Below are 20,106 nucleotides of genomic sequence, written 5' to 3' on the forward strand. Positions count from 1 at the left end.
TCAGACTCATTCCACTTGAGAACGCAATGACCATGCGGTCAAATCCGGTTGTCTGTCCCTAAAGAAAAACACAGACACTTTTTTCCAAGAACACAGAGGAAGAGATGTCTTATTTAAACACTCAACAAAACTGTGATGTGTTTTATCACGCTGCCTTAGAGTCCAGCCCTAAAAAGCTGAAGCGGACTGTAGTATGTGTTTTAGATAAAGTATGGATGAAGTCTGCCCTCGTGTGGTAGAATTCAGTAGATGTTCACTATTCAACATGTTCAGGTTTATCTATAGCATTTGTGACATTATGCAACATTGTAAAGCAACATTATGCCACCAGAGCTTCACTTATATTGAAACATTCCTCAAAGTAAGTTATGTACGAGGCACTGGTAACAGAAAACAGAAGCATTGGTCGCAGTAATTTATAATATTCATCACGCTGAACCTAAATGATGAGATCTAAGCTTTAAAACTAATAAGCATGAATTATAATAACTGGCTTGAGTTTTGAGAAGTTTTTCTCTGCTGGGAATTTAGTCAATTACACTCAGTTTTGGTGCTCACTTTGTGTCTCCCTATAGAGAGGTTATTGAGGACTGCCAGCCAGCAGTCTGACAGCAGTGGGTTTGCAGAGGACCCATCCACAGACGGGTCGGGTAATCACCTGAAGGTACGTGAGTGTGGGCATAACCATCTGGGCTGTCTACAGTCTATGAATACAAAGATGTCATCCTCCTCGAGCCCTGCAAAAATTGTTTTAGAATTGAATTAGCTTGCATTGATACCATAAAAAAGTATGACAAAAAAGTAAAACAATAAATATATTTTTTAATATTAATATTTACATATATTTAAATATTAAATGATATAACTTTATATTTGATAAGTTACAAATTATATGAATAATAATAAAATAAATTATGCCTTCATTTATTTTAAATGTAATTATTTCTGTTTTTATTTGCACAGAAATCCCAAATTCAATTAAACATACACTTCCAGTCAAAGGTCTTTGAAGACTTGAGTTTCAATGTTTTTTAAAGTCTCTTCTGCTCACCAAGCCTGTATTTATTTGATCCAAAGTACAGTGAAAACAATTCAAAAATACAAAATTATATATTTTTATTATTAAAAATACCTGTTTTCTATTGTAATGTATTTTAAAATGCAATTTATTTCTCTAAATTTGGGGACGGAAAGAGAAATATTCTGTTATATCTCAATATGAAGATTAACTTTTAAAAAATTAGTTTAAAAGGCTATGATTTCTTTGATAAATATGAGCGCTGCATGTTCCACTTTATTTCTGCTTTTCCTGAAGCACCACCTGCTGGCATAGAATGAATTTGCATTATTAACAAGCCTGTCTACTGTTTTTGTTCAGACCAAAGCGGAAGACGACCCATATTTTTATGAAGCAAACACACAGCTGTAAATGTGAACCAAGCCTTAGAAGCTAATGCTAATGCATTAAAAAATCTAAACAATGACGATACTAAGATATATTTATATTTTATTAAATATAATTGATTGATAATAATTAAGTTAATATAATAGTTGATACTTTTTAGTCATCCCTTTTTTTTTAAATAGTTTAAAAGGCTGAAATGTTAAGTTTATAATTAAAAAAACATTTTTTTTTTTTTTTTTGAGAAAACCTTTATCTGAACTGTAAATCATGCTTTCTATGGTCTATCGTTACCACAGACATTGACCTACCACAGTCATGAGATTCCTTTTATTTGTGCAGGTCTTAAAAAGGTCTTTAAAGAGTCTAAAATCTTGTAGATACCCTAAATGTCATGACCAGACCCAGCATTTGGTATCTCTGAAAAGCCCTCAGATCTCCAAAATATTCTTGAAATTATGAATTAAGATGCACCAGAACTTAAAAGTGTGGCATGTGTGTTCTCAGGGGAATTTTACAAAACATAAACGAGGACAAAAATAAATAGCTGGGTTCCTGGAGGTTAAATACAGAAAGTGACTTTCAACATTTCTAAGAACCAGTCCTTCATTAGCTAATGGAAGTGAAACTTCTCTCTTGAACTTTTGTTAGGTACAAGAAAGCTCAGATAGCTGTGACAGCGAAACCACGGTGACATCAAATGCAGGAGAAGTCAGCACACCCATTATGTTGGAATACCCCAACTTTGAGAGACTGCAGGGTGAGGAACTCCATCCTCAGCCCAACAGAGGCACACTCAGCCAGAGTGGAACCAACCTAATAGTCCCTGAGATCACCAGCCTCCAGATTCCCAATCCAAACTCTGACAATATTAGCACCGATGGCCTGTCTCTTTCTCCTGACTCTGATAAGGCTTCAGTAGTTGAGTCCAACTTCATCCTAGCACAAGAACCCACTTCGGACTCTCAAGAAGTGGATTCAAGTACAATGGTAGATCATGCAACAGATTCCATCTTGGATGTAGCTCATGAAGGCAGCATATCACAGCCTGGTTTAGGCATTAACTCAGACTCCTCTGAGGATTTAAATCCAATCTCTGGTCCAGAATCTTCAGACCTGGAGCAATGCCACTCCACTACTCAAAGGAGACAAATGGCCCTCCAAACAGCCCATCAGAGGTCGTCCTCTATGGATGAGGAACGTCCTGGCCGAGTATGGGTGAGGGACAGGAACTTGCTGAGGGAAAGCTCAGAAAGGAATCCTTTAAGGAGATCCAGCTCCCTCCCAACATCTCCGCTCAGTCCGGCTCGAGTGGTCACCTCCATGCGAATCCAACTTGGAAAGGGTTCGGTCAAGCACTGTACCCCACCCTCTTATTCGTACCGCTACGAGGAGGAGAATCGCAGTGACCGAGAAGAAGTGGATTCCATTATGGAAGAAGATGAAGTAGATCATGCTGCTGGCCAATCTACTTTCTTAAATTCTGCTCCGAAGACAGACATGGAAACACCACCACACCTCAACGTACCCCAGCATCTGACTCGCTCTTCCAGCTCACTTTATAGCGTCCCTGCAGACTGGCCTCAGAGGCCCTTGGGTGAAGGTCCAAACTGGAGCACATTTAGCGTCCCAAACCTTAATCAATTTACAGGTCCGGCCCACCCTCCTCCTCCTTTTCCTCCTCCTCCTCATGGGTCCTTCTACTCTCCCCAACATGGAGTAGCCTACAACTCCTCTTACCCTACTAGACTTGCCCACCACACTCAACCGCAGAGCTCACCTTGTCCTCAACCACTTCAGAGCAATATATTTACTCCACCACAGGGGGCGCCATTTACACCCCAGCACAATATGCATTATGCTCATCCTCACAGTGCGCCTTACAACCAATTTTATTCACCTCATAACGTTCCTCAGGGAGCTCCCTACGGCCCCTCGTTGAACATGCACAGCAGCCCGTACCATCCTCACATCCCTCTCGTGCAATCCCACAGCGCCCCCTATAGTTTGGGGTACAATGGTTCTCCTCAGCACCCAAGTGCCCTCTACAATCATCCATACTATCCATCTCCCCCTTACCCTAGCTCTTTTGAGACGCCTCCAGCACACGTCCCTGCAATGGGCAGCACAGAGATGCAACTCAGAAGGGTTCTGCATGACATTCGTGGGACGATGCAGAATCTTGGTCAGGTGAGAACTGGCAAAATTCTTTGTGTACTTGTGTATTACATAACCTGATGTAATTTTATGACTTGCCAAACAGCCTTAACCTAAGGTGAACCTGTTTATTAATGAGGCTGTGCCTAACATGATTTTTATTCGTTTGTGAGTAAAGCAGGGCGGAATGACGGTATACACTGTTTGATGTTAGAAATGGGTTAGTTGGTGGAGTTTTTGCTGTAACTCAGAAGATACATTTGCATGTTAATGTCCGTCTTTATTCAGTCAAAAAGACAAGGTTTTTAGGAAAACATTCCAGGATTTTTCTCCCATATAGTGGACTTCAATGGGAGCCAATGGGTTGAAGGTCCAAATTGCAGTTTTAATGCAGCTTTAAGGGGCTCTACATGATCCCAGCCAAGGAATAAGGGTCAACTAGTTGGCTCCCACTGAAGTCCACTATATGGAGAAAAATATAAATCCTGGAATGTTTTCCTTAAAAAAAAAAAAAAACTTAATTTCTTTTTGACTGAAGAAAGAAAGACATTAACATCTTCGATGACAATGCGGTGAGTAAAAATTTTAGCCATTTGTCATCATCAGTGAGATATAAACAGCACACAAATACATGGAAATTAAGACGGTTGTTACACAGTCCTGCTCATTTATCCTATTCTTATAAGTTGCCAGAAATGATCCCACGTTTTTTGGATTTCTCCCACACTTCATTCTAACAAAAATACACTCATGTGAAGCAATTCCAATCATCCCATCAATACAATCTTCAAATTCTAGTGTTCTGGGAAACTTTCAGTTGCGTAAATCATCCTGGCAGCTGTAATATAACCAGTGTTAAGTAGAAAAAGTGCAGTTTTTGCTATTGAGTACAACCGATTTATCTCTAAAAAGGCATAGTCATGGTTCCATGGGTAAATCGAACCCCAGCCATTCTTCAAGTATTCGCAGAACACAAGACAGGCAATTTTGTCAGGATTTTTTGGTAAATAGAAAAGCACAGCATACTGTATATTTTAAATGGAAGTTAGAAATCATTTGTATCAATGCTATAAGTTTTAACTTCAATTTAATGCAACCTTACTTTATGAAAGTATTAAAAGTCACAGATAATTTACTTACCCCGTTGTCATCCAAGATGTTCATGTCTTTCTTTCTTCAGTCATAAAGAAATTATGTTTTCTGAGGAGAACATTTTAGGAATTATCTCCATATAGTGTCAAAGGTGCCCCCAAGTTTGAACTTCCAAATTGCAGTTTAAATGCAGCTTCAAATAGCTTTAAATAATCCCAGCCAAGGAAGAAGGGTCATGTCTAGTGAAACGATCGTCCATTTTCAAAATAAATTGACAATTTATATACTTTTTAACTTTAAATGCTTGTCTTGTCTCGTTTCTGCTATGCACATGCGTCAATACAGGGTCCCAGTACTGGGTCAGTACAGTTTCAACTTCAAAAACACCCTACATCACTGTTTTACCCTTATTTGTAAAGGGTGTTTGATCTTCGTTGCATATTCAACATAAACACTAGGTCAGTACTTCTGCAGTGATGTAGGATGATTTTGAAGTTGGGGATGGGAGATTATTGGGAGATGGGAGTTTTTGACATACCCTAACTGTCTTGAACCAGACAAGATGAGCGTTTGAGGTTAAAAAGTATATAAATTGTCAATTTGTTTTGAAAATTGCAGATCTTTTCGCTAGATAAAACCTTTCTTTCTCGGCTGGGATCGTTTAGAGCCATTTGAAGCTGCATTTAAACTGCATTTTGGAAGTTCAAACTTGGGGGCACCATTGAAGTCCATTCCTGAAATGTTTTCTTTAAAAACATAATTTCTTATCAACTGAAGAAAGAAAGACATGAACATCTCGGATGACAATAGGCTGAGTAAATTATCTGTAAATTTTTGTTCTGGAAGTGAACTTCTCCTTTAATTAAAAAAAAACAATCTTCATATACACGTATATGCATGTGCTTATGCATACACATGTCTGGTGTGCAGCCTCTGACCTGTAATAACTGTTGTGTTTTGTTGAGTGTCAGTAATATATCTGCATAAAGTGGAACAAGGAAGTGTGTTCCGGTTTCTTGCGAATCCCACCCGAAATGCAAATAATCAGCCGAGTCAGCATGCAGCATTATCCTGGGCTCAGTTTAGACATGCTTTTCCTGTGTGACTCATAAGTCATAACCGATCTGTGGTTTTGTTGGCAGAGCTCATCCGTGCACGGAGGGGACACACCCATTGACAGGATCAGCACACCGCGCTCTGTCCAACCGCTTTACGAGGTGCATCATTTCCCAATGATGGAAGCAGTCACATGCTAGTTTATTTTCATAACCTTGAGTTATGTCACTAGAGTCCATATGGCTTGTGCAAGAGTTTTTGGGTCGTCTTTAACTCTTTTGTTTTTGTCTCTGCTGTTTTGCCGCAGGAGCTCCAGATGCGACGCAGGAGTCTGAACGTCTTCCGGACTCAGATGATGGATCTGGAGCTGGCTCTCATGAGACAGCAGTCTCTGGTCTATCAGCATCTTAGTACAGATGAGAGGTGAGGAACTTGTAATTCCCCAAATCACAAGCCACAAAACGAAAGATGTCACCCTCTGGCTCTTTTTGCCCAAATCTCAGAAAAAGTGAGACGAAAGACCAAAAAACAGCTATTTTTTGTAGCATGTATGGGACTTTCAAACTAGGGTCCAAGTGCCACAAGGGGGCTTCAAGAAATCTACAAAGAAAAAAAATAAGATATTACAAAATGTATTTTTGTATTATTAGTAAGTAATGCTTTTAAATAAGTATTTTGAGCTCATCAAGGCTGCATTTATTTTATCAAAAGTACAGTCTAGAAGAGGTCTACAAAGAAAAAAATAAGATATTACAAAATTTATTTTTTTATTATTAGTAAGTAATGCTTTTAAAGAAGTCTTTTGAGCTCATCAAGGCTGGATTTATTTGATCAAAAGTACAGAAAGAACACATTAATATTGCAAAATGTTATTACAATGTAAAATAATGGTTTCTATTTTAATGTACTTTAAAATATAATTTATTCCTCTGAGGAAAATTAGAATTATTATTAGAATTTATTATTAGAATGAGAATATTTTTTGGAAACCTGTGATACTTTTTTTCAGGATTCTTTGATAAATAAAAAGTAAAAAAAAAAAAAAAAAAAAAAAATTTTTGAAAACAAATCTTTTCTAGCAATGTAAGTCTATGCTATCACTTTTTGAAATTTAACTGATCCTTGCTGAAAAAAGTATTAATTTCTTTCAAAAAAGGAAAGAATAAAAAAAGGACTGACCCCCAACTTTTGAACAATAGTGTTATTTGTTGATCAAATAATCAGAGCCTTGATGAGCATAAAAAACATAAAAATGAGCAAAAAACCCATAAAAAAAATCTTACTGATCCCAAATTTTGAAAGGCAGTGTACGTTTGCACCACAGTTCCTGTTGTACTAAATGCCCATATAATTTGACAGCGTAAAGGCGGATATAGCCATAAATTGATTGTTAAACAAAGAACCCTAAAATGTGTAAACAAATCATAAATACTAATGATATCAGCATATTAGAATGATTTATGAATAAGGATCATGTGACACTGAAGACTGGAGTAATGATGCTAAAAATTCAGCCTAGGCTGGTTTAGCCGTTTTTTTTTTTTTTTTTTTTTTTCAGCAGGGCTATTAGCAACTTACCAACTATTTACTGACTGACTGTAAAACAAACAATTAGAAACTTCTAGTAGATTCTTACATCTTGCATTGATTGTGATGTTCCAGGCGGGAAGCAGAACAACTTCAAACACTGCGGACTGCAGTCAGGCAAGAGCTGCAGGATTTGGAGCTTCAGTTGGAAGATCGTCTGCTCTCCCTGAATGAACAGATGCGTAGCAGCTCGCAGCACAGCGGCCTCTACCGCCACCACATGGTCAGTGGATGCAACTGCCACAAAAAATTGTAAATTGTGCTGGAATAGCATAGATTACAACTACATTGGTGGCCAAAATTCTTAGAACAGTAGTATTTTCACTAGCTAAAAATGTTTTTAAGTCGGTTATATATATTTTGCTGTAGTGTGTCAGTTAGTATATTAGTTTACATTTCCAAACATTCACTTTGCCATTAATTGTAATAATTAAGAGAGATTTTTGTTTGCACAAGGAGTCTGACAACAGCCCGTGCTCCACACAGAGATCTGATCTCATCATTATTTAGTCTGTCTGGAATGACATGAAAAAACAGAACAAACCGAGACTGTGGCAACATCTCCAATATGCTTTTAAGAAACCTACCTGCAAATCTACAGTGCTGTTAAAAGTTTTAAGCACTTGTGTAAAAATGCTGTAAAATGACGGTCAAAAATAATGTTATAAATAGATTTTTTTTTTTTTTTTTGTCAATTAACTTTTGGAACTTGTTTGCAGCTTTTGGAGACATTGCCACAGTTCTTCTGGATTTAGTCTGTGTCAGTTTGTTGTGTTTCTTCATTTCATTCCAGACAGAATTGATGATGATGAGATCAGATCTCTGTGTGGAGCACTGGCTGTTGTCAGCTCATTGTGCAAACAAAATCTCATTGGGGTTAATTACAATTAATGGCAAAATGAATGTTTGGAAATGTAAACTGATATTTCCTACTGACACATTACAGCAGAAATTTTAAATAACTGACATAAAACCATTTTTTGGCTGGTAAATTACTAGTGTTCTAATAATTTTGGCCACTGCTGTATTCTGCTTTACCACATGTGACCCTGGACCACAAAACCAGTCATAAGGTTAAATTTTACAAAACTGAGATGTATATATAATATGAAAGCTCAGTAAATAAGCTTTCTATTGATGTATGGTTTGTTAGGATAAGACAATATTTGGCCGAGATACATCTATTTGAAAATCTGGAATCTGAGGGTGCAAAAAAAATCAAAATCCTGAAAAAATCACCTTTAAAGTTGTCCAAATTAGAATCTTAACAATGCATATTACTAATCAAAAATTACATTTTGATACATTTACAGTAGGAATTTTACAAAAAATCTTCATGGAACATGATCTTTACTTAATTTCCTAATGATTTTTGACATAAAAGAAAAATCAATAATTTTGACCCATGCAATGTATTTTTGGCTATTGCTACAAACATACCCCAGTGACATAAGACTGGTTTTGTGGTCCTGGGTCACATATATGCTACCTTAAGTAAGTTTCTTTTACAAAGTAATAGAACAGAACAGTAATTTATTTTTAAAATAAATTCTCAGGATTGGAATTACAGAGTAATCTAGTGATTTCCAGTGTGAATGTCACTGAACCTGATATATTTAGAACAACAATAATACAAAGACATTAAATAAACATTACATTGTGATTATGTAATATATAAAACATTCTAGAGTTATATTTCCCGCAAAAATTACAATTTTGGTTGTACCACTCACCCTTAGTGAAAACTAGTCAAGCGAAAAGTTACATACTTTTTAAAAGTTTGAGGTTGCTTTAACTGAGCAAGAATGCATTAAAACTGTTCTACAGTAAATGCATTTATTAAGTCACAAAAATGTTTCTATTCATCAAAAAATCCAGAATATTAATAAAAACTCCAGTGGCAATGTATAGGTAATTTTTTGTGCAATTAAAGTGAAATAACTGAACCTAAACATAGGAGGCTGATAAAAATGCTCATTTTAGAAAAAAAATTCAGACAGCACTTAGAGGCATTTGCATTTGAACTCTTCAAATGTTTCTTGAGCAGCAAATAGGCACATTAGAGTGATTTCTTACGGATCATGTGACACTGAAGACTGGTGTAATGATGCTAAAAATTCAGCTTTACATCAGGAATAAATTACATTTAAAAAAGTATTACAATAGAAAACTGTTATTTTAAATTGCAATAATATTTCATGATATTACTGTATTTTTGATCCAATTAATGCAGCCTGGAGAGCGCAAGAGACTTCTTTCAAAAACATAAAAAATTTTACAGACCACACACTTTTGAATGGAAGTGTATGTTTTTAACCTTTAGTAACAGATGTGTGTCTCGCAGGGCATGCACAGAGGTCACAGCATGGAAAGCCTGTCTAATTCTTCAGCACTGCGGGCCATGGAGCCGGTGAGTGGATTATTCTCATGTTACAGGGTCCTGTATCAGATATCATCTGAATGCTTTGTTCTACTCTCAATTTCCTCTCATCTATTAAATTCTTGTATGTACAGGTGACGGATCTCCTGAAGGAGCAATTGTACCTTCAATCTGAACTGGGATATGAGGCTGCCACACCCAGTTCAGGCCGCTCGTCGAGGGCATCCAGCCCTGGAAGATTCAGCCGAACGCTTGAGTCTTGCTCCCCTTCCCCTCAGAGAAGCAGCATTTACCGGGCCACCCTTAATGTCACACCCACCATCCCTCCACGGCCTGGAATGGAGGTTCCTCGGCCTATTTCCCCAGACAGGATGGAGCAGAGCATGACACCTACTTCCTTGGAGTTGAGCAGAGATGAGGACGAAATGTCAGTGGATGGTCGCAGGAGCAGGACAATGGAGGACTGCAGTCCTACTGAGTGGAGGAGTAGAAGTGGAGGCAATGGTGACCTGCAGCATCTTATACAGGAGGTGAGAAACGTATAAAGTTACCCCGGTGAGAGGACTAATATACAGGATTTCCAATGGCCAAAGATGAGCTTTTTTAAAGAAAAAAATAAATATAGACTTTTTTTTCTAAGGCCTGAGAGATACAAAAACTAAACTCTGTGAAGAAAGGACTGAAATGTGATAAATAAGCATTCAATTCTGTAAAGAATGAACAATTCTGTGAAGAAAACTCTGAACTGCTAGATATAAACTGAATTTTGTGAAGCCTGAGAGACTTACTTCTAAGAAATTGCAAGATTATAAACACTTCATTCTGTAAAGAAAATCTGGATTGCAAAATATAAAAATTTAAGTCTATGAAGAAAAGTCTAAATTGTGAGATATAAAATCACTTCTACAAAAGAAAAGCCTGAATTTTGAGACCCAAGATATATACTCAATTATGTGAAGAAAGTGTGAAATCAGTTCTACAAAAGAAAACTCTTAATTGCAAGATAATGAGGACTCAATTCTTTGAGGAAAAGTCTGAATTGCAAAATATAGAAACTCCTTTAAGAGAAGTCAAAATTGCAAGATTTCAAATCAATTCTATGAAAGTCCGAATTGCGAGATATAAACACTCAATTCTGTGAAGAAAAGACTGAATTGCTAGAAATAAACTCAACTCTGTGAAGAAAAGTCTGAACTGTAAGTTTTAAATTCAATTCTCCAAAGAAAAGTCTGAATTATGAGATATTATAGCTCAATTCTATGAAGAAAAGTCTGAATTGTGAGATATAAACTCAACTCTGCGAAGAGAAGACTGAATTGTAAGATTTAAATTCAATTCTCCAAAGAAAAGTCTGAATTATTAGATATAAAACTCAATTCTATGAAGCAAAGTCTGAATAGCAAAATATAATCTTATGTGAAGAGAAGCTGAATTATTAGATATAAAACTCAATTCTATGAAGCAAAGTCTGAATTGTGAGATATAAACACTCAATTCTGTGAAGAGAAGGCTGAATTGCTAGAAATAAACTCAACTCAGTGATGAAAGGTCTGAATTGCAAGATTTAAATTCAATTCTTTGAAGAAAAGTCCGAATTATGAGATACAAAAACTCAATTCTACGAAGCAAAGTTGAATTGCGAGATATAAACTCAATTCTGTGAAGAGAATGAATTATAAGATATAAACTCAATTCTGTGAAGAAAAGTCTGAATTGTGAGATATAAATCCTCAGTTCCGTGAAGAGAAGACTGAATAACAAGATATAAACTAAATTCTGTGAATTAAATTCTGTGAATTACAAAATGTAAAAATCTTAATTCAAGATTGAAAAGCAATTATATAAAGAAAAGTCTACATTACAAGATATAAATCTTAATTGTAAAATGCAACTGAATTCTGTGAAGAAAAGTTTGAATTACAAGAAATGAGCCTAATTCTGTGAAAAAAGGTATTGTGAGATAAAAACTCACAATTGCAAGCTGGGTGATTGGATTCCAAAATGTGAACTTACTCACCTACTGTAACCTTTTACTCACAAATTGTGAGAAAAAGTCACAATTTAATAATTACCCTTATTTTATTTTTGTTCTGTGGCAGAAATAAGCTTCCATAGAGACACACTGTTAGATTTTGCCAAAGAATCTAGAAATTATGCTCTGTCAAACCTGAAGACACAAAAGCGGCATGTGTTTCCTTCTCCATCTCAAAAGAAAGCGGAAAAAGCATATTTAACTGTGTCTTTGGCACCGTTTGAGCGAGCTCTTTGTAGCCGTAATGGTTTTTGGTGGTGTTTGTGATGATTGACAGATTTGCTCATGAAATATCATGGATCAGTTTATGCTAATTTACGAGACTGTCATGATGGTCCAGCAATTCTGATGCTTCTAAGGGAAACTTGGACTGAATTGAATCCTCGTAGTCGCCTGGGTAATTTCATGGCCTGTGGAGTGATGTAACAGCCTGGCAAGACCTTATGTTTCTCATCAGCGTGTCAATATGTATTTGACACTGCATAGCACTGCCAGTTCTTCGGATTTATATATGGAGAACTGTACAAATTGTTTAACATAAATGACCTTCTTGTTTTATGGCAGGTTTAGTGATGTCCATTCTCGGTAACGGAAAGTTGCATCTTAAATTTTTCAGCGGTATAATAGTAGTTCAGCTGTTTTCAGAATAAAAAGTTTAGTTTTTCTATTAACAGGACATTGAAATGCTAAATCTAAACGAATTTATTTCATGCAGCACAAATATACTTGATAAAGTTGCTTTGGAATATGTTTCAGCTGATAAAAACATGACTTATATGTGACCCTGGACCACAAAACACAGGTCTATTTGTAAGTAGCACGAGTATATTTGTAGCAAAAGCCAACAATGCATTGTATGGATCAAAATGATCTAATTTTCTTTTATGCCAAAAATCATTAGGATATTAAGTAAAGATAATGTTGCATGAACATATTTTGTAAATTTCCTAAATATATCAAAACTTAATTTTTGATTAGTAATATGCATTATTAAGAACTTCATTTAGACAACTTTAAAGGCCATTTTCTCCATATTTTAGATTTTTTGCACCCTTAGATTCCAGAGATTGTATCTCGGCTAAATATTGTTCTAACCCAACAAAGCTTATTTATTCAGCTTTCAGCTGATGTACAAATCCCAGTAAAAAAAAAAAAAAAAAAAATTGACCCTTTTGACTGGTTTCGTAGTCTTGGGTCACATATTCCAGAAAGTACTTTTTCGACTGAATGGTAGTTGTGTGTTGCCAAACATTTGTGTGAATAAACAGATTGAGTTAAATTATTAATCTATTTAAGTCCCTCTGCAGCATTTTAAGTCTTGCTGTATATTTCGTGTTTAATGCAGTCAACATCATTTCTTATTCATCCTCCCGCAGATTAAAGAAAGTATCGCACATGAAATCAGGCAGGAGATTGTGAATGAGCTTCTGGCTGCTGTGTCACCACGTAGATCTCCTCTCCCAGCCAGGAAGCCCCCTGTGTAAGCATCAGAACAGAGGATGGAGGTTGGTTTTGATGGATCACATTATGCTTAGTACAGACCTGTTGATCTGTTGAATGTAAGATGTTTGATAACTTTTTGAAAGAAGTCTCTTATGCTCACCAAAGTTGCATTTATTTGATTAAAACAGTAAAAAAATGTTTTAATATGACAGTTTTAAAAAATTTAAGTATATTTTTAAAGGGGTCCTATTATGCTCTTTTACAAAGTCTTTATTTTGTTTTGGGGGTGCACTAGAACATGCTCTCAAGCTTGGTGGTTCGAAAAACGCGTTGTTTTTTTACATAATTTACATTATTACAACAGCTTTCTCCCCAGGCTGGCACAAATGGCTCGATTAGATCTGTGTTTGATGATGGTCCACCTTCCGAAAAACAAAATGTGTTGTGATTGGTTAGCAGTCCCACTACGTTGCGATTGGCAAACAGCTTAGACGGCGTTTCAGTCCTGCCACGCCCCTTCCCAAAGCAGCAAGTTCCGTGTACAACTGCGCAAGCTAGATTAAAGTGATTCTTACATTTTAAATATGGATATTTTTCTTTAAATAAAAACATCGGATCTCTAAAGGAGGCTTTTACTGACCCCACGGAGCCATGTGAGGCACTTTGTTTTATTATGGATCAACTTGTTTTGGACTGATGGAGATAAACACTTGTCTATGCCATTCAGTCTATGCCATTCTAAAGCTTGGGAGTGCTAGGATTATTTTTAATATAACTCTGATTGCATTCGTCTGAAAGAAAGAAGTCATATACACCCATGATGCATGGAGGGTAGGGGTGTGCGATATGACGATTTTTGATCGTGGACGATTAAAATGTCTCCACGATCTGCTTTTGAATAAATATCGTAGTATCGTGCTACAGTGTGCCTCCGTCTTAATATACTGTACATTCACTCACGGGACACTGCACTTATTCATATTCGCGATCACAAAAGTACATTATTTGAATGTGCTTCAAAGTCTTGCCGGTAAAATAACGCCATTTGGTCCGCGCGCTGTTCTGGCATGCGCTTCATGAGCGCGTAAACCTGAAGCACGTGCGCTAAAAGCCTGTCAAACAGCACCTGATTACTAAACTGAGCTATCTTTGGCGCTTAATTTGCTTATACTAAAACACGCAAGGATTACATTTAAACACAGTTGGTTGTCTAAAGTGAAAGTACACAGTTAAGAGAAAAACGGATGCGCGCCTGTATAGATGCGTGCAGCTCTGTGACAGAACTAAACATGCTGCCGATTGTCATTAAAGGGACAGTACACCCGAAAATGTTGTCACTCACATGTCCTAAATCTTGTGCTTAACACAAAAGAAGATATTTTGAAGAATGTGGGTAACAGTAGCTGGTCCCCGCTGACTTAAAATAAATAAATAAAATATATGGAAGTAACTGGGGACCCAGCAACTGTTTGGTTACCCACATTATTCAAAATAAGTTTAATGTTCAGCATGTTTTATGCTTAAAAAATGCGAGAGTGAGTAAATGATGACAGAATTGTCATTTTTGGGTGATGATACGCTAATAAAACAAAACAAAGGAAAATCACTCACTGCTCTTGACTGAAGAACTTCAATACAGTTGCTTTAAATGTTGCTTCTATGTATAATTTATGCATACAATGTATATAGTGTTTTATTTTTATATTTGTTAATTAAATTTCTTGAATGCTACTGATAAATACACCGACTGTACCTGAAAATTAAAGCACTGTTTGTTTTATTTGTATAGTATGTGTATTTGTAACATGTAGCTTATCTTTGTTCTTATTTTTTAAAAACAAAGAAAATAATGACAAAGATTTTTTTGTCTTCGCCCACTTTGGCTTAAATATTTGCCATTCTTTTTATTTTATATTTTGTTACCTTGTAAGGTTTTGGTTTTATAATAGAAAAAATTATTTGGCTGTACTACTCAGACAACTTGTAAAAAAGTAAAACCAACATGACAAAGAATCGGGATAAAATCGTGAATCGTGATATTTCTTGAAAAAATCGTGATATGATATTTTTACCATATCGCCCACCCCTAATGGAGGGTGAATAAATAATATGCCACAGTAATGCTGGTTTTATCGTCAGCCTAGAAGATCGCCGATACATGATATTATCATTATTGTGCTAATTTATTTAATTATTTACATTCCCGAAACCAGCTCCAGCATAAGGCTAGTGAAGCTATCTACACTGTATGATGAATAAATGTCTTACCACACACTGCACACGTCTACAGCGCGGCTCCAACGCAGCAACCGATGATTTTCACTCTAATCAATGCTTGTGTTTAAATCAGCCGCAGCTCTGCGTGTGTTTTGACCCTCTATACCGCACACCGGAGTAGTTCGCAGACACTTTAGTCAGTGCTTGCATTTATATGAGCCGCCCTGGGGCTCGCTGAAGCATCCCAGAAGCGGCTGTCACACCACACACTGGCTAACATACACACCACACACTGGCTAAAATTCAAAAAGTGGAAAAGCATAAAAGGACCCCTTTAATATACTTTAAAATGTAATTTATTCCTGTGATGCAAAGCTGAATTTTCTGCATCATTACTCCAGTCTTCAGTGTCACACGATACTTTAGAAATCATTCTAATATGCTGATTTAGTGCTAGTATTTCTTGTTTTGAAACCATCTTCTCCATCAATATCACTGGTATGTTTTCTTCAGCAGGTGAAGAAGAAGTAAATCCTGTGAAATAGTCCAACGAACACTGGTTAAAGCTTTGCACTGAGAACGGCCCAGCACCTCTGTCTGGTTCGGTCTGTGAAGCCCTCCCAGACTCGACTGCTTCTGGACTCTAGAGCTGCAGGGAATCTGCTTATGCGCTTATGTCCAGATTCCACTTTAGCAGCGGTCGAGATCTTCCACTGTCCGAATCCGCAAAGGGCACACGGTTTATCGTGGTATCCGTCTGGTACATATTACTGCAATGTAATGAATCTTTTGGGATGCATTTAAGTATGTGATGCAGGTCTTGCTGGATGTTTGCAGCGGTTGAAAAGACTTGTGGGAGACTAAAGTTTTCTGTGTGAGTTTGTCTTTGTCTGTCTAGGACAAAAATGTCTACTGTAATCAGACTTGTTTTCTAATTCAGCCTCTGTGAGGAACTAACTGTGCAATACATTTCACTTTTTTTTCTCTCAAACTTGAACTGACCAATCACAACTACTGTTCTACTCAAGATGCACACCGCTGTCTTCATTTCCTGTTGATAGTCTATCACATACTGTATGTATAGACACTTAAGACACTTCATAAACATTGTCCTGTGAGAAGAAAAAGCACTAAATTTTCTATATATATATATGCACACACATTAGCACGCCCGTAAAGGTATTTTTATTCTTGCAAACAGCAGTGGATAGTCTGTCAATCTTCTGATGAGGATTTAAAGTGTTCGACTTAATTTTCCTCAGCGTGAATGAGTTTTTTTTTGTCTAAGCTGTAATGAATTTTAATACTAATTGATTTTTGCGACAAAGGGACTTGTTCCCTTTTCCGCTTGGGATGCATGAGGGATAATCTTTAATGCAAATCATTAATAAAGATTTATTTATTTTGTACATACACTTGCTGAGTCATAATTTTGTTTGAGGTACTGGAGATGCTGGATGGTGTTCATTTTAAGGTTTATAATCTTTATACTCTACAAAAATACTGAATACTACAGGTTATTGCACAATCTTCGTTTCTTCTTTGGAGAAATGTATGTTTACATCACTTGCTCACCAATGGATCATCTGCATTGAATGGGTGCCGTCAGAGTGAGAGTCCAAACAGCTGATAAAATAATTCACAAGTAATCCACACCACCTCCAGTCCATCTGTTCACATCATGTGAAATGAAAAGCTACATGTTTGTATGAAACAAATCCATTATTAAAGCAGAAGCTGTTGCTTCTGGCCAAAACATGACTCCATTATCCATAATAATGTTTCTCCAGTGAAAACATCCATTTCCTGTTGTTTTCTCACATCAAAATCCACTGACATATTTGTTAAGAACTGTTTTGGACTGATTTCACTTGTCAGCGGTGCTTAATATGTGCTTATTTCTCTCCTGATTTAGGTGAGACAACTAGAAAAAATAATAATTATAATAATGTTTTTGTTGTCTGTTTGGACTCTCATTCTGACGGCACCCATTCACTACAGATGATCCATTAGTGAGCAAGTGGTGTAATGCTAAATTTCTTCAAATCGGTTTCGATGACGAAACAAACTCAAACTTTTAACGACGTGTGCGAGAATACCAGAAAGCAAGCAAACTCACTGTAGTCTGGATGATTTAGACACTTTTACAGCTGTAATAACACTCACGTTTATACAGAAGAGTTAATATAAGCACTTCAATAAAAATATGAGCTGAAACCCTCTAGTATGCCTCTCCCCATAAATGTCTGAAGGGTGGATTTACAAGCCCTACTTTTTATTATTATTATTGCTATTATGCATTCCTTTTTGGTTTATTAATGAGTTTGAAATGAAATTTACTAAAGCTTGTTATTGTGGTTGTTATTGTGCAATTAGTAGTTCATCAGTCGTCTTAATCAAGTGCATTTATTCACTGCGTGTTTTTAATCTTTTATTAGTTTTACAAGCACTGTGCATATTTGAGAACTGAGATGTGACTGAAGATCTTGCCCAGCCCAGGAATCCATTTACAGTGTTTGATCAGGTAACTCAGCTTCCAGAAAGCAAACATGCACTTGCGTTGAACTTCACTTGTTGATCTTTTGAAAATTAAGAATATTTACAGAGATATATTTTTATGTAAGTTCTTATGTTTAACAATGTTCATATTCTGGTCCTGGGTACATTTGCTGCTGATCCAGGAATTATTAACCATGATATAATCTGGTAATAAAACATTCCATAAAGTGCATGACTGTTCAAAAGTTATATTTAGGATAAGTTTGTAAAATAAGTATCTTATGCTCATCGAGGCTGCAAAAATACAGTAAAATCAGTAATATTGTAAAATATTATTACAATTCAAAATAACTGTTTTCTATTTGAATATATTTCAAAATATAATTTATTCCTGCGATGCAAAGCAGAATTTTCAACATTATTACTCCAGTCTTCAATGTTACATGATCCTTCAGAAATCAATGTAATATGCTGAGTTGGTGCTCAAATATTTCTTATAATTAATGTAGAGAGTTGTGCTGTTTAATATTTTTGTAGAAACTCTGACACAATTTTCAGAAAGTTCAAAATAGATTTGTTTGAAATATATATATTTTTAACAGTATAAATATCTACACTGTCATTAATATATCCACCTTTTTCCTGAACGTGGAAATCTCCTCCAACTGGAACGATGTTTACATTTCCTGTCTCCGGTGTTGCTAGTCGAATCAACGTATTTTACGAGCCGATAATACAACATTAAACCTTTGAAAATGGTTTTGAAAAGCACATTGCGCTATAGTTTATCACTTTACAGTGGTGCAATGACCGTCTTTTTGCAGTAACTCACCTGTCAATAAGTAGTTAGTTGACGAAAACAGATGAGGGGGCAAATCCTTCATACAGCTTCGGTTCGGGCGAAGTTTGCGAGATTTTGTCCACAAAATTATAACATCACACATTATTTTATTATTTCTCACAGTGTTGTAACTTAAACGCTGCAAGCCATGCTCGTTTTCTTTTGTTCTTTGGTTTCTTATGCAAGGCATACAGCGTCAGACACGGACAGATTTTCTGGTACGCAAAACAAGTACTTTACAGGAATTCCTTAAAGGGAACCCTCAGTATTTTGACATGTATGGCTTAGTATAACGTAAATAACATCTCTTACTGAAATATGTAGTAGAAAACCTATGAAATATACGTTATTAAAAAAAAATCCACATTGTTTTATAAATATTTTGGACTATGGAGGACGCCATTATGATGTAAAATCCCAGATAGCAAATAGTAATTGAAACGATGTTAAATCAACATCCTGCTGTCAACGATAAAATCATTGAATCAACGTCGAACTCTGATGTTGATTCTTCATCATGTTGCACCCTCTATTATCATTGAAACAATGTTTAAATCATACCTAGAGATCAACAGAATTTCAATGGTATTTCGATTACAATGGATATTGAAACAATGTTGAAATCCCAGCATATCAACAAAACTTCAATGGTGTTTTAGTATACCACAGGTTGAATCTGAAGGTCTGTAATTTTAATATAATATTAAAAACATTATTAATAGGCTGTAATCCTGCTTTATCGACAGCCAGGATGGGCTAGCAAAATATAGAAAATAGAAACTATACCTTTAGGCAATAACCTAGACTAGCACAAATGACACACCATGCATTCTTTAAAAATTAAACAATTTTTATTGTATTATTTCATTTTTTTTTAAAGTGCTGACTCCTGCTGCGTCTTTCTTCCAGCTCCTCCCGCTCGGTCTGGGGCGTAGCGCAGCCACTTCTGTACCGCTTGAGTGAAGCCATAGGTGTTTGCCGTTTTAAGACGTTGAGTCAAGGCGTCTAGAATACAAGTAAAATTATGTTACTGTTATTTAGTCAATGATTTGTTCAATCAAGTTGTCGTCAAGGATTCGGAGCAGAACATGGCACGAACACAGTACACATAGGAAAGTCAAATACACACACGACACGACACGCTACACACACAGGGGTGGACGCAGCCACCCAAACACGAAGGGTCACACACGGGGTAGAATTAAAATGGTAATCACACTACACTATAACACATACGAAACAACCCTAAAGTTCTCCCAGAATCCATCAATGAGGGTTTGCTAACTTTATAAGCTAGAAGAGAACCACAATACTTTTGGAATATTTTGATACATTGGTAAAACAAAAATCTATTTCAGCGACTGCAGCACTGCGTCGGTTACTACATTAACGATCATAAC

At 36.3% G+C, this 20,106-nt stretch overlaps 1 protein-coding gene across 1 annotated transcript in view; it reads left to right on the forward strand.

The window, feature by feature from the left end:
• itprid2 (ITPR interacting domain containing 2) overlaps positions 1-16,781 on the forward strand; it is a 40,283-nt gene extending 23,502 nt beyond the window's left edge. The window contains exons 4-12 of the mRNA XM_073845108.1: positions 576-664; positions 2,054-3,592; positions 5,794-5,868; positions 6,015-6,130; positions 7,370-7,517; positions 9,639-9,704; positions 9,809-10,204; positions 13,083-13,211; positions 15,880-16,781. Of these exons, the coding sequence (XP_073701209.1) occupies positions 576-664; positions 2,054-3,592; positions 5,794-5,868; positions 6,015-6,130; positions 7,370-7,517; positions 9,639-9,704; positions 9,809-10,204; positions 13,083-13,190 (2,537 nt within the window). The 3' untranslated portion in view covers positions 13,191-13,211; positions 15,880-16,781. The remainder of the gene's footprint in view (positions 1-575; positions 665-2,053; positions 3,593-5,793; positions 5,869-6,014; positions 6,131-7,369; positions 7,518-9,638; positions 9,705-9,808; positions 10,205-13,082; positions 13,212-15,879) is intronic.
• Positions 16,782-20,106: the final 3,325 nt, after the last annotated feature.

This window comes from Garra rufa, chromosome 8 (genome assembly GCF_049309525.1).
Source record: "Garra rufa chromosome 8, GarRuf1.0, whole genome shotgun sequence".
In the NCBI taxonomy this organism is placed as follows: Eukaryota; Metazoa; Chordata; class Actinopteri; order Cypriniformes; family Cyprinidae; genus Garra; species Garra rufa.